Source organism: Eptatretus burgeri, chromosome 4 (genome assembly GCF_056783735.1).
Source record: "Eptatretus burgeri isolate ZD-2024b chromosome 4, Ebu_testis_v1, whole genome shotgun sequence".
Classification (NCBI taxonomy): Eukaryota; Metazoa; Chordata; class Myxini; order Myxiniformes; family Myxinidae; genus Eptatretus; species Eptatretus burgeri.
The window spans coordinates 93078408-93097763 of NC_140964.1; the positions used below are offsets into that span (position 1 = coordinate 93078408).

At 45.9% G+C, this 19356-nt stretch overlaps 1 protein-coding gene across 4 annotated transcripts in view; it reads left to right on the forward strand.

Annotated features, from left to right (window-relative positions):
* The window catches only part of MORC2 (MORC family CW-type zinc finger 2), a 143163-nt gene extending 125997 nt beyond the window's left edge, over nucleotides 1–17166 (forward strand). For all 4 annotated transcript variants that reach the window (XM_085879346.1, XM_085879347.1, XM_085879348.1 and 1 more), the window contains 5 exons: nucleotides 7321–7468; nucleotides 11321–11479; nucleotides 13773–13866; nucleotides 13981–14220; nucleotides 15530–17166. In XM_085879346.1, the coding sequence (XP_085735472.1) occupies nucleotides 7321–7468; nucleotides 11321–11479; nucleotides 13773–13866; nucleotides 13981–14220; nucleotides 15530–15604 (716 nt within the window). In that variant the 3' untranslated portion in view covers nucleotides 15605–17166. The remainder of the gene's footprint in view (nucleotides 1–7320; nucleotides 7469–11320; nucleotides 11480–13772; nucleotides 13867–13980; nucleotides 14221–15529) is intronic.
* The last annotated feature ends 2190 nt before the right edge of the window (nucleotides 17167–19356 follow it).

The window sequence follows — 19356 nt, forward strand, 5'->3', positions numbered from 1 at the left end:
TTGTGAAGGTAAAGGTCGTGGCTGTTGGCGTTGTTGTTGTTGTGAAGCGGCGTTGCGGTCGGTGGTTGTTGTGTGATGGCGGTTGAGACTTGGTTGGTTCAAAATAAAGATAGAACAGAAAAACGACTATCTCAAAGGGTCGCAGCTCGAATGAATCACATTTATTCCCTCTAAACAGCGGGTTTGGGGCAAACTACACATGTACTTACAGAGATATCTCACCTACGGGACCTGAATGGTGGTTTGCGAATTTCCTCAACCATAACACTACCCCCTCCCCTTTTTACAGACTCGTCCCGAGTCGTCAAATTTTCGTGTGCCATCATGTGTAGTTCTCCCCTAGTACGTTTTACCTACGGATCCCTGAGTGCGACATTCATGGTATTCGTGTCCCCAAAATAAATAACCTGAGGGCTGAGTAACTACCTAAACAAACCCACTCACACGGACGACTTAAATAAAATTGCCGGCGCGAAGACAGACATGCCAGGGGCGCACTCATATGTACAGTGCATCTTAACCTTAACTTTCAAATTTTACACTAAACCATGGCCCAGGATCAATGGATTCTGCAAAAAGAAAGCAGTTAGCAGGGAGCCAGGCTGCTCTCATGCAGTCTCTGGCTCAAGCAATGCAGGTGACAGGGAACGTGGCCAGCTGATCACACGCAGTCCAAGGCCTTCCCTTTTGAACTGAACGCAGTGAATCACAACGGTGCATGGGCTGCACAAACGCAGTCTCCATGCCAGCTCAAGTGGCACACGCAATGAGCACAACGGATGGATGGACGCAAACACGGTGCACGGGCCGCCACTGCAGGCCCGTGTTGTAGCTGCCAGCAGGGCAGTTCTTGCTGCTTGCAAACTGTTGCTTTCTGATCCTGGCGCACATGGAAATGAACAGGGGGGGGGGGCAAAGCAAAATTGAACGGGGGCTGGTGAACATGGGCCGTGGGCATGGCATGGCAAAGGTGAGCAGGCAACCACAGCCTGCAGAACAGGGCCATTGCAGGCAAACACAGCCGGCAGACGAACTGGCCGGCACAGGCCTTGAAGCACAGCAGCTGCAGACAATCCGGCCGGCACAGACCTTGCAGCAAAACAACAGCTGCCGATGAAGTGGGCCGGCCTTTGCCTTGCAGTGGAGGTTGCTGGAGGGAGTGCGGTGGTGCTGGCCACTCAGAAGGTGGGCTCGGACCTACCCTATGGTCTCCCTCCCAACCTATCGCTTGTCTGTTACTGTCCATACCCACCCCCTTAATTTGTAAAACCCAATTTAGCCCCAATTAATTAATTTTTTAATTGTTTTTATTTTTACTTCCCCTCTATAATTTGTCCCCTAACCCCCTTTATCGTCCTTGTTCAGCTAACCTATCGTCCCCTAGTCTACTCGCAACCCCTACGTTCCCTTCCCGGAGGGGAACAAGGGAGAGCTAGCGTCCTGTGTCGAGGCCCAACGAAGCCTCAAGATGGCCTCCCCAAACTTCAGCGATCGATAACACAAAGTGGGTCCAGCGGCCCACAACGTGGGTGAAGGGATGGATTGTGCGGAGGGGTACACTTCCTAATCTACCCTAACCATTAACCTTTAAACTACCCCGGGGCTTTCAACAAGCGCCTCGCGCTTAAACTGTTCGTTCTATAAACCCAGATTCCCGTCGCCTGTGTTTGTGTCCTCACAATTTCGGGCCTCGCCCCCCAATTTTCTTCCCGTGCCCTCACACGGTCTCATGGCTGGGACTCGTGGCTCCCCTTGGCAGGCACGACCCTCTGCCGATTCTCCGACGATGGCACTACACTGCCTCGGAGCCTACCAGCTCCATAAACACCGGGGATTGCCCTCCATGGCACCTCCCCTGAAACGCACACGTGGCAGGCTGGCTTCCCGGGCCCCTTTCCGAGGGTCACCCGTGCCCACAACACTGCCCAAGCGGCTAACGGCGCCCCGGGCCCCCGCACCAAGCGGACGCACCCGTGCCCACTACGCTATCCCGGCCCCCCATGGGCCCTTGGCCTACTACGGCCGACTAGCCTGGTGCGCGGGGTACCCACTCAGCGATACTCACCTTTCGCAGCCATGCTCCCAGCCCGTCAACAGGGCTCCTGCACCCCTCCAAATGGGTATCGAGCCTACATTCCCACCAACAGCAAAATGACTTCCATTTTTGATAATTTCACTAACCCACTAACTCAGTCTACACTGACCCCGGGGTCCCTTGGGCGGGAGTCACGCCTCCTCCCAATCACTCATCGCACCATGCATTCCCCATTCGCTCCATTCCACAGACCTGCTGGCCTCACTCACTCATCAAGCACATGTACTCACCTCACAACTCTTCAACACACACCGCTGAACTCCGCCATCCTTCTAACTACCTCCCCTAACTAACTCGTGCTCCCACGTCGTCCCTTAAACTACAGCACGTTCCTTTTAACACTACGTAGCTAAGCTACGTCCCCACTACACATCCAAAGTCTGTCACTGTCTCCAAAATAATCCCATACTCCATTTTCCCAACCTAAAGCTCACTAAATCCCTCTACCTAATCCATTCCACGGGCCCCATGAGGACTTACCCCTGCCCCATGGAGCCGATCGAGCTAAGCTAACCCTTCCCCCTAACTGGTGTCATCCTGTGCCCAGGGCAGGGGGTCTTCCACCCCTTGCCCAGGGAATCCTGTTCACCCGAAAGCGAGGCTTGCTTTTTTTTTTCCACATGCGCAGCACCAGCGCGGCAACTCGCAACCTGCGCACCAGCGCGGCAATTCACAGCCGCGCACGTTTGGCGTGACGTCATGGCAGCTGTTCGCGTCCCTCGTCCCTCTTGGACGGTACCATCCGGCAGGGATTTACCCTCCTGCCGGATTCCAACCATGCATGCAGCCCTGACGTCACCCGGCGCATAAAAAAAACACAAGCCTCACGTCTCGAGGGGTTCCCCACGCGAACACATGTGCTCTGCCCGTTGGAGCTTAACACACACGCCCGCGTGGAGAACCTGTCCGGTCCAAATCCGAAATCCTGCCTAAACTTTTGTCTGTCGCAGGATCGGCAACATTCACCGCACTCGTTTCCGGACCGGGCTTCACTCCCGCAAGCGAGCACGTGGGGGCCTCGTGCGTTGCACAGCACGGACCTCGCGCTCGCTGCTGGGTGAACCCGGCGCGGTGCTCAAAACATCTACAGCCGCTACTCGGCTTTTGTCCCTCTGTCGCAGTCTCCGTCGCCGTTCAACCCACGCACACCTGCGTGTCACGACACTCACACTCCATTCCATTACACTCACCCCGGGAGAAGCGGGTGCATGTTCACACATGCCCACCGACATCTCCCTCACACACAGCGATCTTGCACACGCTGTCTCCCTCACACTCGGCCGCTCACTCACTCGTGCCATTTCCCTCACACAAACCATACCACTCACACGTGGGGGCACTCGCCCGCGGTGTCTCATCCACACACAGCATGCTGGGGAGCACGCACTCCGGCACACTCGCCACCACACCACTCACACACGGGGTCGCTTCCACACACGGGGGCGCACTCACACCTGGGGTCTCATCCACACACGGGGTCGCTTCCACACACGGGGGCGCACTCACACCTGGGGTCTCATCCACACACGGGGTCTTTGTCATCCACCCGGTCGCTCTCACACACGCCCTTGCACCCGCGCTATGCGTGCGTTGCAGCACGCATTTCACCACACTCGTGAGCACACACCTCGACACCACACACACCGGGACAACCACACTGGGGATTCGCGTCCCCACAAGGGGGTCCGGGGCCTCTATACCCCCCAAGCTCTCCGTGCACCTGTCCACAGCACCCGTCCCCTCAACCTCGCAAAGCACGACCGAACCCACCTGGTCGTCACTCGCTTCAAGGGAGCATAGCGGCTCCCTCCGTTCCTGGAGGAGGCTATCCAACTGCTCGCACTGGGTCTCTACCCAGTCCGCCAGCTCACCCCCATTGTCCTCCACTACCTGTGTGTGTGTGTGTGTGTGTGTGTGTGTGTGTGTGTGTGTGTGTGTGTGTGTGTGTGTGTGTGTGTGTGTGTGTGTGTGTGTGTGTGTGTGTGTGTGTGTGTGTGTGTGTGTGTGTGTGTGTGTGTGTGTGTGTGTGTGCGCGTCTTTAGTTTCTTCCACCCCGTCCAATTCACCCTCTATCTCCCGTGTCTCTGCCAACTCGGTCACTTCTTCACCCTTTACCTCCCTTGTCTCAACTATTATTTCTTTCCTCCTTTCCGTCGTCACCTCGTGTCTTGTCTCACACGTTTCGGTCTCCCCACTTCGTTTTTCCCTCTTTTGCTTGCTCTCTTCCATGGCGACCCCCACTCCTTTTACTTTCTCTTTTAACCCGGTCACCTCTGCTCGTATCGTGTCGACTTCCTTTTTCATTTCGTTTTTTAGTTCTTCCAAGCTTCCTTTTAGGCTCATTCCCATGTTCTGCGTCTCACCCCGCAGTTCTTTCATTTCTTCCTTCAAATTCGCCTTCATTTCGTTTGTGTTTGTATCCATCTTCGTTTTTATTTCGTTCATTTGTTGCGTATTCGTATTCATCTTCGTTTTCATTTCATTCATTTGTTGTGTATTCGTATCCATTTTTGTTTTCATTTCGTTCATGTCCCCACTGATTCCTGCCAGCATGGCGCATAGCTGGGCCATGTCGGGCGCACTCAGCTGAGCCGATTCGGCAAGGATCGGGGGGTTTTTGCGGAGAGGGGGAGGGGAGGTGTCATACACCGCGGCCGCCGCCGCACCTATTTCGGGCTCTGGGTTCAGTTGGGGGAGTTCGTGTTCCTGCACAACCAACATTTTCTGCACGGGGATTTCATCCTAGACCATGGATTCTCCACATTCTAAATCCATTTCTAATACCCCGAGCTCCCGCTCGCCTTGAGACTCCATCTTATTTCTCGCAAAAGGTTAATTTGAATTGCTTGTAATTTGGAGGGAATCGGGGGGTCGCTCCTCTCACCCCTGGACCGATTCCCGTGAATTTAGCTGGAGACAGGAGAGCCCGTTTTCCCGCTCTCCGACACCAGTGCCGCGAGGAGGGGGATGGGTTTGTGTCCCACGACCTGACACCAGTGTTGCGAATTCGCGCCCGCCGGCGTGCGAACAGCCACGTAACTCAAATCGCGGCTACGTCGCCCACCGGACGGACAATTCCGTCGTGACCCTCTCGGACTAACGCCGGGAGCTCGTCACGGGTGGGCCTTTCGGCCTCACCACGATCGTGCCAATCGGCCCCCCGCGTGGGATGGGGTTGTTCGCCAAATTCGACCTACCTAAGTACCCACGCGGAGGGTAGACCGGGCGATCACACCTCGCCGCAGGTCGACTCTGGACACGGGCCACTTAAGTGACCCGTTCCGTACTATCGGGATAACCGAGCGGTGTTATCGTCGGCCTCGACGGTTCCGATTAATTATCGGGCGTATTAAGCCCACTACCAACCCTTTACGTGAAGCAAGATGGAGATTCAATTAAAGAAAAGATGAAGTGAAACGGGAAAAACAGTTCAACATGATGCACGTTTATTCCACGGCACACGGAGAGCACACATATACAATTAAACAGAATGCACCTACAGCAAATGCTACAAAAGAAACACAACAATGCAGATCTACTACCGACTACGCGAGCACACGGCAACACTTACACAGTCTTACTTTATAGACGGCGCCAACAACACATTTACTCAAAAGCAAAAGAAAAGGACCACCCTCAAAGACAAGGGGACAGACGAGGCCTGTGGGCCGCGAGACCGGGTGGATCCTACCCGTGTCTTTGTGATGAGCCGCAAATGTGGCGGCGCGGCGGTGCCCCGACTCCCCGCTCCTTCGCGGGTTTCGTTGTCACTGCTTGGAGTGGGGTGGGAACGGGGACCCCCTTTTCACACTATCTCAGCGCGGGGGGAAAAAAGGGGGGAATTGTTGATGCTCTGAGGAAAGATGATAGCTGGCCGCGACGAGCGACTCCACTGCGAGCTCGTCGCCGACCGCCGTCTTCCTTGCCTCGGACCCGAGCTATCCGGTCTCCTCCGCAATTCTCCTCAGCCGTCTGCAGCAAACCACCTGTACGCCCTCGCCTCCCGAATCACTCCGCGCTCCAACCTGACTCAACCGCGCTCCAAGCTCCAGGCTTCCCCTCTCTGCAGCTCCCCGACAGACTCCGAACCCCGACAGACTGCGAGCTCCACTCGGCTCTCCGACCTCTCCAGACTGACTCTTCCGAAACTGACTGCCGCTGCCACACTCTGCCGCTGCCACACTCTGCTCTCCAAAACTGACTCTTTCGAAACTCCCTTGACTCTTATCAAACTGACTCTATTCGCTCCGCGCTCGGCGCTTTATAGTCCGGCAGGAGAACCCATATGCAAATTTCTGGATCAGAACGAGCTCTGGGGTGAAGCCACGCTCGCCCATTGGACGGAGAAAAAGGGGCGTGAGTCTCCCCTGATCCTCGAATTTGCATATCCCGATTCTACTCCGACGCGCCTGGAGGCGGGGCCAAACCGCCCCGCGCTTGCTGATTGGACGGATCAGAAGTGGGCGTGTCTCATTCCTGATCCGAATTCTCCTCGGAAAGGCTGCACTTTGCACTCGCGGTTCGGCGCGCGTCCCGTACGAGGCCAGGACAGCCTGACGCTGGTCGTTCACAAGTGGTGCGGGAATGGCCGCAGAAGGAGAGGTGAAGGTGGTGGAGGGTTTATTGTGGTGGTTTATGGCCATGGCGACGTTTGGAATGGCGGTGATGCGATGTTTGCGGGAGCGAGTTGTGAAGGTAAAGGTCGTGGTTGTTGGCGTTTTTGTTGTTGTGAAGCGGCGTTGCGGTCGGTGGTTGTTGTGTGATGGCGGTTGAGACGTTGTTGGTTAAAAATAAAGATAGAACAGAAAAACGACTATCTCGAAGGGTCGCAGCCCGAATGAATCACATTTATTCCCTCTAAACAACGGGTTTGGGGCTAACTACACATGTACTTACAGAGATATCTCACCGACGGGACCTGAATGGTGGTTTGCGAATTTCCTCAACCGTAACAATATGTAATTGTACATAAGACCTGGTTTACCAAGGTATATGATTTGTTTCCAGTCAGGCGTTGAATGCTTTAACTGTCATTTTGCATTTGTAAGTGGTTTATTATTTCATTATTCTTGGATCCTTTAACCCTGGACTACTTTTGTGATCGTAGTTGACATTTCTCCAAAACTTAGATCCATTGGTGATTTAAGGTTGTGAGCAATTTCCTTCTCATCTCACTGTGTGGCCATCTAACGTTAATACCTCTTGCTGCTCTTTGCCTCGGGCAGCGATTGATTTGGGATTGCAAGTTGAGGCACGTGTCAACGATGAGTGGCACACAGGCCGTGTAAAGTCGGTGGACAACACAAGCTTTCAGGGACTGAAGTGGAAGATAAAGTTTGACTACACCCCACTTGGAACGCCTAAAGACCTGTGGTACGTTATTTACTAGTGACAGTGAATGTGTGCAAAACAAATTTGCTAACAGCATTGTCAGGAAGACCATTGGGATTCTGGAAACATGTGAAGGAGAGTCAAATAAAGGCTTGGCTTTGAAAAGGTCCCCCCCCCCTCCCCAACACATGATCCTGAAATGAAACTCAGCAACATTGTTTAGTCCTCTTCTGTGTAGTTTCCATTCAGTTTCACAAGTGTTTATCAGTGACTGGCAAGTTTCCTGTTTCCATTATAACCGACATTGTGTTTTTGGCTCAAACTTTTACGAAAGGGGAATAACCTGTCTTGCACAAATTTTCATACAAATGTCTCCTGTTCTTCTTCTTCCCCAATAGATTCACCTGATCATGTGCTTTTGAGAATCAACATCTCTGGCTATTGTCAGAGCTGGCTCAGCCCCATAGACTCTGGCAGTTCACTCATGCTGACTGACAGTGACTGCAAGGTGCTTTCTCATGTCAAGATTGGTCCTTCGTTTCCACCTTGCCTGATATTAATACTACCTGGGAATCCTTCCACACAAACTTACTTTCCCTTATGTACAGATTTATACCATCTTGTGTGCATTTATCATACCCATCCTCTCACCCCTGGTAAAAGAATCCTGTGGTGAGGCATTTGCTGTCTCTTTGTAGGCAAATCCGACTGAAGGCAACCTCAAATCATTCCACAAAGCCTGGAACCAGTGTGTGTCCACTCTCAAGAAAGCCAGAAAACAACATCTGGCCAGCCTCAAGGCTGAACTCAAAGGCCTGGTGGTGCCTTTCCAAGTCTCTATGGTTTATGCTCCCTCTCTATCCCTTCTCTCACTTTTAAATGGTATCACAGCTGACTGCTCATGAGGAGCCCACATACCTCATTTCTGTGTTTGCTTCCAAATCTTGTCAACCAAACCCCATCACTTGTTATTTACGGGTCACAGAAAAGATCAAGATGGTAAACATCATCCGGAATGTAGCGGGCACCAACTGGGGATCAAGTGCACACACTCTTCACATTGCTAGCCTTGCTCTTGTGTACTCTGCAGCGGAATACCGTTCTCCCAGTTGGTTAAAGAGCAGCTACACAAAACATTTGGACACTATCCTGAAAACACTGATGAGGATAATCAATGGTACAATGAAATCAACACCTGTGCAGTAGCTCCCAGTCCTGTCTAACATCCCAATCTCTGAAGACCTGCAGAATCTACTAAATATGCAACTCAAGTCACATAAATCAACTGATCCTGAATCCTCTCTTACCTAAGAAGGTGGAGAGGTTTCTGGCAAACCTCAACGCCCATTCTGCAACAAGCCCAGACGGCATCAGTGCGTGTCTTAAAAACCTGCTCTGCTGCTCTTGCTTCTCCTCTTTCTGCTCCATTCACTCAATTATTCCCTCTCGGTCAGTTTCTGTCCACTTGGAAGTTGTCAAACATTAATGCAATACAATGCAGTACACAAAAATGGTGCAAAAATGGATCCTTTTAACTATAGGCTGACTAGCTTGCTTCCATTTACAAGGTCATGGGATCTATGATTACATCTGACATAAAATACAGTAATTCCTTTTCTCCAAAGAACTAATCTCAGATCATCAGTTCGGTTTCAGACCCAGTCATTATACCTTGGACATACTACTTCTGCTCTCCCAACAATGTATTGAAGCCCTCAATCTCAGAAGTGAGATCAGGGCTGTCTCTCTGGACATATCTCAAGTATTTGATACAGTCTGGCACCCTGCCTTGATCTTCAAACTCTCTGCATATGGCATCGATCCATCTCAGTCAGCATGCAGCTTTTAACAGGATCCTCTTATCTCTTCTCCCTATCAAGGCTGGAGTACCCCAAAAGCAGAGGCAGTTTTGGGACCAATCTTGTTCCTCATCTTCATAGATTATCTGTCTGATTCCATGGAAAATCCTGCTTATCTCTTTTCTGATGATTATTCCCCCCTTTGCCATATCATTTCTCATCCTTCAAATAGGCAGGCAGCAGCTTCTTATCTTCCCTTTCTCCAGACCTTGATGGAATCATGAGCTGGTCCAACACTTGGAATATGTCTTCCAATCCTGACAAACCCCACACACTCATCTTGTTTCTCCAAAAGGACTGTCTGGTAAACCCTCCCATCTACTTCTTAAACAAACCACTTGGGCAGACCTTATTTACAAGATTGCCAACAAAGCCAGCTGCCAACTGGTCATCCTCTGCTGTGCAAGGTCTTTCCTTGGCCAATTTGAACTTTTGACAACCTAAAAGGTCTTCATTCACAGCTTGATGGAGTACTGCTCTCCCATCTGGACTTGTGCCCCTGGCTCACACCTTGCCATTCTTGATGCCATGGAAAGCAAGACCCTCAAAATCATTGGGATCTCCCACGCTGTGTCTCGGTCTGTTACTTTTGCATCGCAGGCAGGGTGGTGGCCTCTCTGTATTCTCCTGCCCCTCTTTTGGTCTTGCAATGTCTGCCCTCTCTTGGTTCTGGCCCTCATCTCAAAAGCAATTATTTATAATCAAGTTAATTATATTTGTAGTTTTACCTCAGGGATCAGTACTAGGACAGTTATTATTAACAAGCTACATCAATGATTTGGACAATGGGGTTGAGAGTTTGCTTTCCAAATTGGCAAATGACACAAAGGTTGGTGTAAGGGATGATTGGAATCAGAAAAGTCTCTATACCATCATAAATTGGGCAAATGATTATTACATACAATTTAACATAAGGTAATGGAAGGTGATAGGGGTGGTTAAGAATCATGAAAATCGAGATTGCCATACATGGGGCAGGCTTGGGGTGTGCCACGGTATAAGAATCTGGGGGTAGTAATAGATATGGACCTGAGGGAGGAGGGTTAAGCAGACAGCACAGTGCCAGGCAGGTCAAGGTCAAACTAACAATGCTTTTGGGGCAAATTTCAAAACAAAAGAGGTAGTGTTAATGTTGTACAGGAATTTAGTGAGGCCACATCTCGAAAATTGTGTGCAGTTTTGGTCACCAACTCTGATGGACAGAGCTGCCATAGAGAGGGTTCAGAGTCGGGCGACTGGATTAGTTCCGGGGGGAGCTATACTCAGCGATAAGTTGTGGTTGGAGTCCAACTTTTATACATTAGAAGGGTGTTGATTACAAGGGAATGTGATTGAGTTGTGAAATATCATGGAGGATATCGACAAAATATGTGCATTAGGGTCTTTCAGCAGAATAGACAGTGACAGGACCAGGGGCCACACTGTAAGTGAAGAAGAGGCGTTAAGATGGTGGTTCGGCAAGGGCCTTTCTCTCAGAGTAGTAAATGCATGGAATGGTGTTCCTGGAAAAGTAGTGGCAGCAGAAACAATAGATAGGTTTAAAATTGAATCAGATAGGTACCTAGAAGCATTAGGGAAAGACGGGTACTTGGACATTGGTGGGTAGTTGATGTATGGATGGGTAATTGCATACGTGTCATGATTGTGATGTCTGTGAGAGGGTCTCATTGGAAGGTGAATGTGCTGTCTGTGTTCATTCCTCACCTGACCTCCTTTCACCCTTCCACCAACCACCTCCACCCACCCCCAAAACTTTGTTTTGAAAATAAAAACACATTTTTGTCATATTTTATGTGTGTATAAAACACACAAGTGACGTCTGTGCTTGCCCTGCGATTCTCATTTCCACTCCTTCAACCCTCATACCCCCTTCTCAAATTAAATTAAGTTTATAAACTGTTTGATATAATTGATATGGTGTCGATGTTGTGCAGGCTCGATGGGGTGAATGCCCTCCTCCTGCATCAAAGTTCCTTGTATATCGACAGTGTTTTGTTTCCCGACCGCTCTCCCCCTTCCCACGTGTATTGCATAGGGTAGTGAAAGGCTCTGACTGTGTGCGGATGATGCGACCCGCATCTCCATCCAGCGAGCAGAGTTCTGAGGTATCAACCCCGAAGCAGATCACAGCACCATCATCTGTTGAAGCCAACACCGAGAACATGGGGGAGTCGCTGCTTCTCACAAACTTGCGGTTAGTGTAGACCCGTGCATATTGGCCAGTGACATTCACCCCTTTTCTTGTGCCGACATTATGTGCGAGTTCCAGTTTAATTGCATCTTTTGCAATCGAGAAAGAAATGGAAAAAAATGAATTTCAACTTGCTTAAGCTTGTCTTAGTTCTGTATCTTATCTTGCTTCCCCGATTGTGACTACCAACTTGATTGTAGTGGGGAAGCTTGCACGCTAATGTGACCTCGAGGGCGATACTGGTGGGAGCTGTTCTCCTGGTCGGTCTTACCTAGCCAGGCAGGTCAATGGGTAGGAGCCAGATTAAGAGTAGTCATCTTTGGGGGAAGGGAAAAATTTTCTTCTCTTTTTTTTCCCGCCCGCCTGGCCTTGTCACCTCCACCTTCACAGTGGTCCTGTTAAGAGGGTTTTCTTTGTTTAAACATATCGCAGGTCATGGCCTCCCGGTAGTATAGGATCCCGAACTCTGGTAATACTATGAGAGGCTGATCTTTCAACAGGTGTAAAATGTCAAAGTAGTTGTATGCCATGGACATTGGACATGCATGGGGGTGGTCCGTGCAGTCATTTTTGGTTGCATTCCAGAGGCCATCAGTGGCATTGTTACAACAATGTGTTCGCTTGAGTTTGTGGGACCCTATTGAGTGTCTTGGATTGGCTTGTGAATTTGTTTGGGTAATTTTGACTGATGTCTTCTTCTTCATCGTCTTCTTTTTCCCCGTTCGGCTTGTGTACTACTTTTCAATGTTTTATGTATTTTTATTACGATGAATATGGTTCTGCGATCCAAGAATAACAGATCTCTACCTGCACGTGCTAATACACCAGCTCGTGCGCAATGACACTCAAATCATTTTAAATATTTTTTTTCCAATGTCAGGGGCTTTCACTCCAACTTTTCTTCTGTGTATTCTTTGGTTCAGCTTGACTTACCTGATCTGCTGGCTCTATCTGAGTGTCGGTTGGACAGTCGCATCACCTCCGTTTTTTTTCAAGTCACCTGCTTGCATTTTACACAGATGTGCAAATGTGATGCAGAGGAGGTGTGAAGGAGTGCGAATCGGTAATGCTCTTTTAGCCTTTTGCGTCTACAGTAGATGAAGCAGTAGATGGGAGAGATAGATGCACGAAAGGATAGCTCAACGGGGCATGTGAGAGAATCTGTAAGTGCAGATAATGAGTATTGCTGCGGAATGCAGCGGGAGCCGAACGCTAATGACCTGATGACGACTCGGCAATGATTCAGTACTGCTCTCATGGCTCAGTCTCGGTGACTCCCCAGGCAAAAATATCATTCCTTTCCTGAAGTAATTCTCTACAGACTACTGTAGTATATGAGAGTCCAACTCTTTGTGATAGTATTATATTACTGTATTTATTATAGTTTTAACTGCAGTATTTTTGCCTGCGTCGCATTGCCCTCTCGGCTTGCAATGGTGAGTCTCTGCTCGGCTCTGGTTCAGTGAATGAATCTGGCGCTCGGCTCCGAGAGTCTGTCTCGATCCGCTCTCTGCCGATATTCTTGTAGAGCCCAGCCGAAGGAAGAGGCAGAAATTGGATCAAAAGACCCTGTAAGGCGTTTCCCAGCGTCCCCATTGGTGCACAGATGCCACCCGGAGAAGTAGCCCCGCTCCACCACACTTGAGCCGAAAATGGCCTCAGTTGCTTCCAGGTTCGGCCACACAATGGAGCTCCGTGGTTTATATGGTGCGAGGGTTTTTGGGAGCGCTCTCCAGCCATGAACCTGCGCTGGGCTCCATTTGAGTGTTATTTAGCAGAGCATCCGGGCTACCCAGACATCCCCGAATGAGTCCCAGCGCTTATTTGTGCTTCGAGTTACATGCCGAAGTGTTCTGACTCGCAATGTCCCCTCCCCGGCATCCCAAAGGACAGTGGTGAGCGTTCAAGGAGCTAACAGTACTTATGGCAGTTGTAGTGAAGTGGTGGAAAGCACTGTGGTGTTTGTGGTAAAGATGTTGAAGCGTTGGGAGTGGTTGTGGCGTTTGTGGTGAAGAGATTGAGCGCAGGTTACTGTGGGGATTTTGTCTTGGGTGCCATTGTCTTGGGAGAGTGCTGGCTTCACAGAACCGCAACAATATTTATTGTAAATTATTGCATTTGAAATAAATTGATTTAATCACCCCTCCCACTTCACTTTCCCCCATCCTGCCCCACCCCATTTTATGCTTTAAAAAGGAACATTTTAACAGTTTATATGATGCTCTGAGGCAGTGAGACATTTATCATGCTCAGCAGGTGAATTGCAGTGTTATTGTTTGTGCTTTTATATTTGCAGGGTCTGTTTAAGGAAGTTTTTGCCTCCAAGATTTTGTGTGAAAGACGATGAAATTAGTCAGATGGGTGCAGCAGAGCTTGAAGCCTTCCCGATGGCAAGTTCCAGTTGAATCACTTGGGTGTCTGACATTTTGAAAGTTGAATTGTAAAAGCAGGAATTCATTGGTCACTCGTGTATTTGTGTCTCCTCACCCTGAATATGTCTTCAGGCCGAATTCCTGAAAAGCTGCGATGCACAGGCAGCCAGGCAGCCATCGGGGGCTGACCTCCAGCTGTGTGATCCCGAACTTGGGAAGCTTGTCTCGGAAACGCGGTTGATTGAAGTGCAGAAACAGCTCTCGTTGGAGATAAAAAAGCGACAGGACATTGAACTACGCTATGAGCAGTCCCGATCCAAGTTGTGCGCTCTTCGAAGGAACATAATTCAGCTTCTTTGTAAACTGCAAGAGGTGAGATCATGTTGATGGGATGCCTTTTGTGAATCGGTCTTGAAAATACATGGTGTTTCAAAAGTCCATTATCTTATGGATATTTATTTTACAATAGTGTTATAATTGTTCAAATTGCAAGCCACTGACATGTGTACACATATCAATTCTCGTGTGTAGGTTTCTTTGAACGTTTCTTATCATTGACACATCGATTTTATCACATTCACTTCTGATTTTATTCTCTACCTTCATTGGGACAAACAACTGATTTCAGATGTCCCCAAAGAAAAAGGTCAAGTGGTGTTAAGTCTGGACTACATGGGAAGCATCCTATCATTCCACAAAGTCATATCCACCTAAAAGGCATCTCAAATTTTAATGTTTTTTTTTTAACATTTCCTGCGATTCCGAAATTTTGAAATGCCCATTGTAATAAAACTCATTGAAGCATTCTCAAATTCTGGTCAAACTAACTCCAAGCCATAAAGCCCACTTGAAATTAGCTTCAGAGTCTCTTCATGGTGTGGTTTTAGTTGATGGTGGAGGGGGATGAGGAGGAACAGTGATGACGGTACTTGGAAAAGCTGCTTTTTGTTACATACGCCTGAAGGTAGAAGTCAAAGGATATATATTTGCCAGGGAATGGCAAAATGAGACCTGCTTTGCAGCTGAGTGTTATTTGTATTTTAAAGAGAACAAAGATTACTTTTATTTGGCATTTTTGTTTTGGGTGCAAGGAATGAGCAATGAATAGGGTATTCCACTATATGCTGTGCTCTGCGTTTGTTTGATGGGAGGACAGCTTGGTGTAGAAACAGTCCCTCAAAATTACACAAGTATCTGACCTACTCCACCCATTTTTGTTCTTATTGGAAGATTTTGTTGGCAGACAACTTCTGTTGCCTGAAAAGTTACAAAAACATTCAATTAGCTTTGCACCAAAGTATTTTTTTTGAATCATCATGGTATGATTATAACCTTTGGGGGGATCACCAATCTATTACTTGAGCAAATATGGTGGAATTCTTAAGTAACAGTCTCCGATATACTCCCAAATATTTCTTTCTCTCCCACACACCTTTCCCCTATTTTTGACAGTTTAGTCCTCCGACCCCCGTGCATATTTAATTTCACATTTATGAGGAATTAAATCAAAACTCTGAGGATGCAGTATGTTAGCTTGTGGTATTTGCCAAATGAATATCAGTTGTAAAGTCTCTTTTGTGTCAATTATATCATAAAGTAATTGGAGTGAAAACAAGAATAAACGGTTTTTTACCACAGCCTGATCGCATTTCACCTTGTGGCACACCATCTTTCGTTGCAGGACATTGATCTTGAGGAAGACCGAGACGGAGATGATGTGGACCTCTTCTTGCAGGACATGCTGAACCAGCTTTAAGCCTCAAAAGACCGTTTGTTTGGCTGGAGTGCTCCCATCCCACAATTTGGATGTTGCCATTTGGGAATATTGTTATTGTTTTTGCTTTTGAGGGAAAAAGAGGAACTGTGATCAAAATGTTGATTCCTTTGTGTTAAATGTGATTTGTGTGGTCAGCAGGGTGCCGTTACAAGTGGGCCATGACATGATCTAAATACATGTCAAAACAAAGTTTGGTTGCTCATCAGTCTACAGGTTGTTTAGACACAGAACAGAAGTACGTTTCTGTGATTGATAAAGGTTTCACTTTGTTTTATTTTCAGGTTGATGTAACTGGAAGGAAATTTTCAGTTTTGCGAAATGCACCCTCAGGGGTCTTCTCCTGATGTGCAAAATCTATTTGAACTATTTTTATCCCCCACCACTTCCATAATTATAATCTGCCTATATTATATGTACATGGCCCCAAAGATGAGAGATATTCGGTCATGCTTATTTCACAAGATGGGTGATTAAACCATGGAGAAAGGGTGCTGTGTACTTAATCTGCATATCTACTACCTTTGTGGTTGATCTCGGGCAGGTGATGTGTTTTTCCATGGATGTTATTTTGATTTGTACATACCATTTACTGTCTTGTACACCAACATGAAAAAAGCATTTTGGGGCTCCAAGCATCAGGGCTGTCCTGTTGGTCAGTCTGAAGTTGTTCAATCCATTCCTTTATGAGTCTGGAACATATCTAATCTTATCTGTCCTGTGACCTTGAAGAATCATCACGTTATGCCTGGGTTGGTCTGCCCTGTTTTGTTTTGTTTTTCTTTCTTTTCTTTTCTTTCCTTTTTTGTGTATGTTCTTCATCAATTTCAAGTCGCAAGAAATTAGCCACACCTGTAAAATATAATATCTTTCTCGAAGATGGTTCAAGTCCTGGTTTTTCACCACTTCCGTAGACAATTTAAAATTGTTGATGGATAAATGTAGAGAGTGTATTGATATTTAATAACTTGCTTTATTTGTACAAAAAATGACCCATTGGTGGAGCTTTTTGTGAAAGTTTGACAACTCATTTTGCTGTTTATCTTTAGTAAGAATTCCTTCACCAAGCCAATATTTTCCACCATGCTTAAGACTTGTATTTAAAAATGTCTCTGTGGATGAAGGAGATATGCTGCAAGGTGGCATCGTTGATGCTAAAAATCCAGGCCATTGTGTAATGCTTCCTGACTCACCATCTGTACATTGTTCTCATTTTGCTTTTGTAAAGAATTGGCCCAGAGGAAATTATCACACCACTAATTTGTTTGATAAATAAATAGCTGAATTGTGACATTTGATGGATTTCACTTTTGTAAAAAAAATAATAATCCTTTTTTACTTTATTCATTGTAAATATCCAAGTTGTTCATAGTGGAAGTTTATTACCATGACTGTTTTGTCATTTATTATTTAGTATTTTATTTTTTTAAGCTTGGAAAAGTAGAAGCTGTGCTACGACATTTTCTCAGTGTTTTTTTTTTTTTTTAGATCTCTGATACACCACAGGTCCTGAAACAAAAAAGTGGTTTATTGTCATCATAATTTGCATGTCATTTTAATATCAGATTGGAAGAGACATTGGGTGGTTTGTCAAGATGTTCTGTTTTTGCAGTTTCTTGCATTCCACGTGACTATCATTGACATTGTAAGTATATGCCGGGAGTAAAGGGAGGGGTTCATTTTTTTTCTTGAGCTTATTAAAACAGCTTTGCCTAAAAATACATATATATATATATATATATATATATATATATATATATATATATGTATGTATATATATATATATATATGTATATATATATATATATGTATATATATATATGTATATATATATATGTATATGTATATATATATGTATATATATATATGTATATATATATATGTATATATATATATATATATATATATATATATATATATATGTATATATATATATATATATATATATATATATATATATATATATATATATATATATATATATATATATATATATATGTATATATATATATATATATATATGTATATATATATATATATATATATATATATGTATATATATATATATGTATATATATATATATATATATATATATATATGTATATATATATGTATATGTATATATATATATATATATATATATATATATGTATGTATATGTATATATATATATATATATATATATATATATATATATATATATATATATATATATATATATATATATATTCCACATTGTGCATGTGAAAGTAACCATTTGTGTTGCACTGCAAGTGTTTTCTAACTCTCCATTATGGAATCGGGAAGAAGCTTATCAGATGTACAGTACCTGCTCCTGCATTGTACAGTTTGCTTCAAAATATAAAAGCCATTTCCAACAGTTGCGTCCACAATGGGTGCTTTTCCGTGCAAGGATTTGATGTCTTTTCATAATTTGTGGGCGAGCATCTCTTGAAACAACCAACCCCAATCTGCTTTGCCACAGAAGTGACCATGATGTTTGTTCTCAGTATGATTTGTGTTGTCTGTCTCTTTTTTGTTTTGTTTTGTTTTACTTCTAACTTGTCTTGGTTTAAAAAAAGAAAAGGAGTTTCACAGTCGCTTTTGATTCTTTATTTGAAATTTGAACTTTTTCTCAGTAGATATTTGCCCTGAAGTATTTGTCCTTCACCTACCCAAACATGGAACTTGGTGAATTTTAAATGTTTTTATAGTGGTCTAGTTACTGCTTTCTACGAGCAGTTACATTGACGGAAAACTATTTCATCATGACATTTTGTGTAGAAACTTCTTTGGCAGAACACGTTCTGTATTGTAAAGACTATTTAGCAAAGTTCATAAGAGAAGACAAGACCGGCGTCCTAAACCAAGGGTACATAAACAATGGTGCTGAAATGTTACTGCTTAAACATTTTTTGTTTTTTAATGCCACCTTCACCACAAACTGACATACACTCATTAGGAAGAGATACAGCATGGGAAAGGAAAGGTACATCACAGATAGAAAATCAATAAAAGGGAATCTCTTTCTTCACAAGGGTGAGACTTGCATTCGCTAACCCAGACTGCGAAATATGATTGACAACACCCACATCTCAGAGACTTGATATCTGAAGATACTTTGTCGATGTCTGAAGACGACTCAACATGCACACAACACCCACAGACCACTCAACTCCACGGTGCGACCTTTCATTCCTGCTGATGTCGCTGTATACCTATATCCCCAATGTTTCCACATACTTTTCCAATTTTATTTCAAATCTGTCTGCTGCTGGTGTGGCCACAACCTTCCCAGCAAGACCACGTCACACATTAATGACGGACAGTGTGAAATACCCCTGCCTTTCTACTCTGCCCCCCCCCCCGCCCCCTCTCCCCTGCTTCTCTTGCTGTCCATTTTCGTTAAATAGCGTTTTTTAGTTAGTAAATAATCTGTCAACTCACTTCCCTCTGATGAATGGACACCTGCCATGGAGGAACACTGCTTTGATATAGAAATGTCCATGAAAGATGCACAGGTGTTCATTGCCGTCGCAACACCCACTCCATCATCAAGACAACCACTTTGCTCTCAGGACCCAAAAGCGGTATTAGTCACGGACCACTTTAATTGCACCTCCACGAATGTGATTTATGCTTGGGTGAAATTCCTTCCGTATTTTACGGAAATCTGTATTTTTGTAATGACCCATATGGAGGTTTCCGTATGTTCGTCATCAGATAAACATGC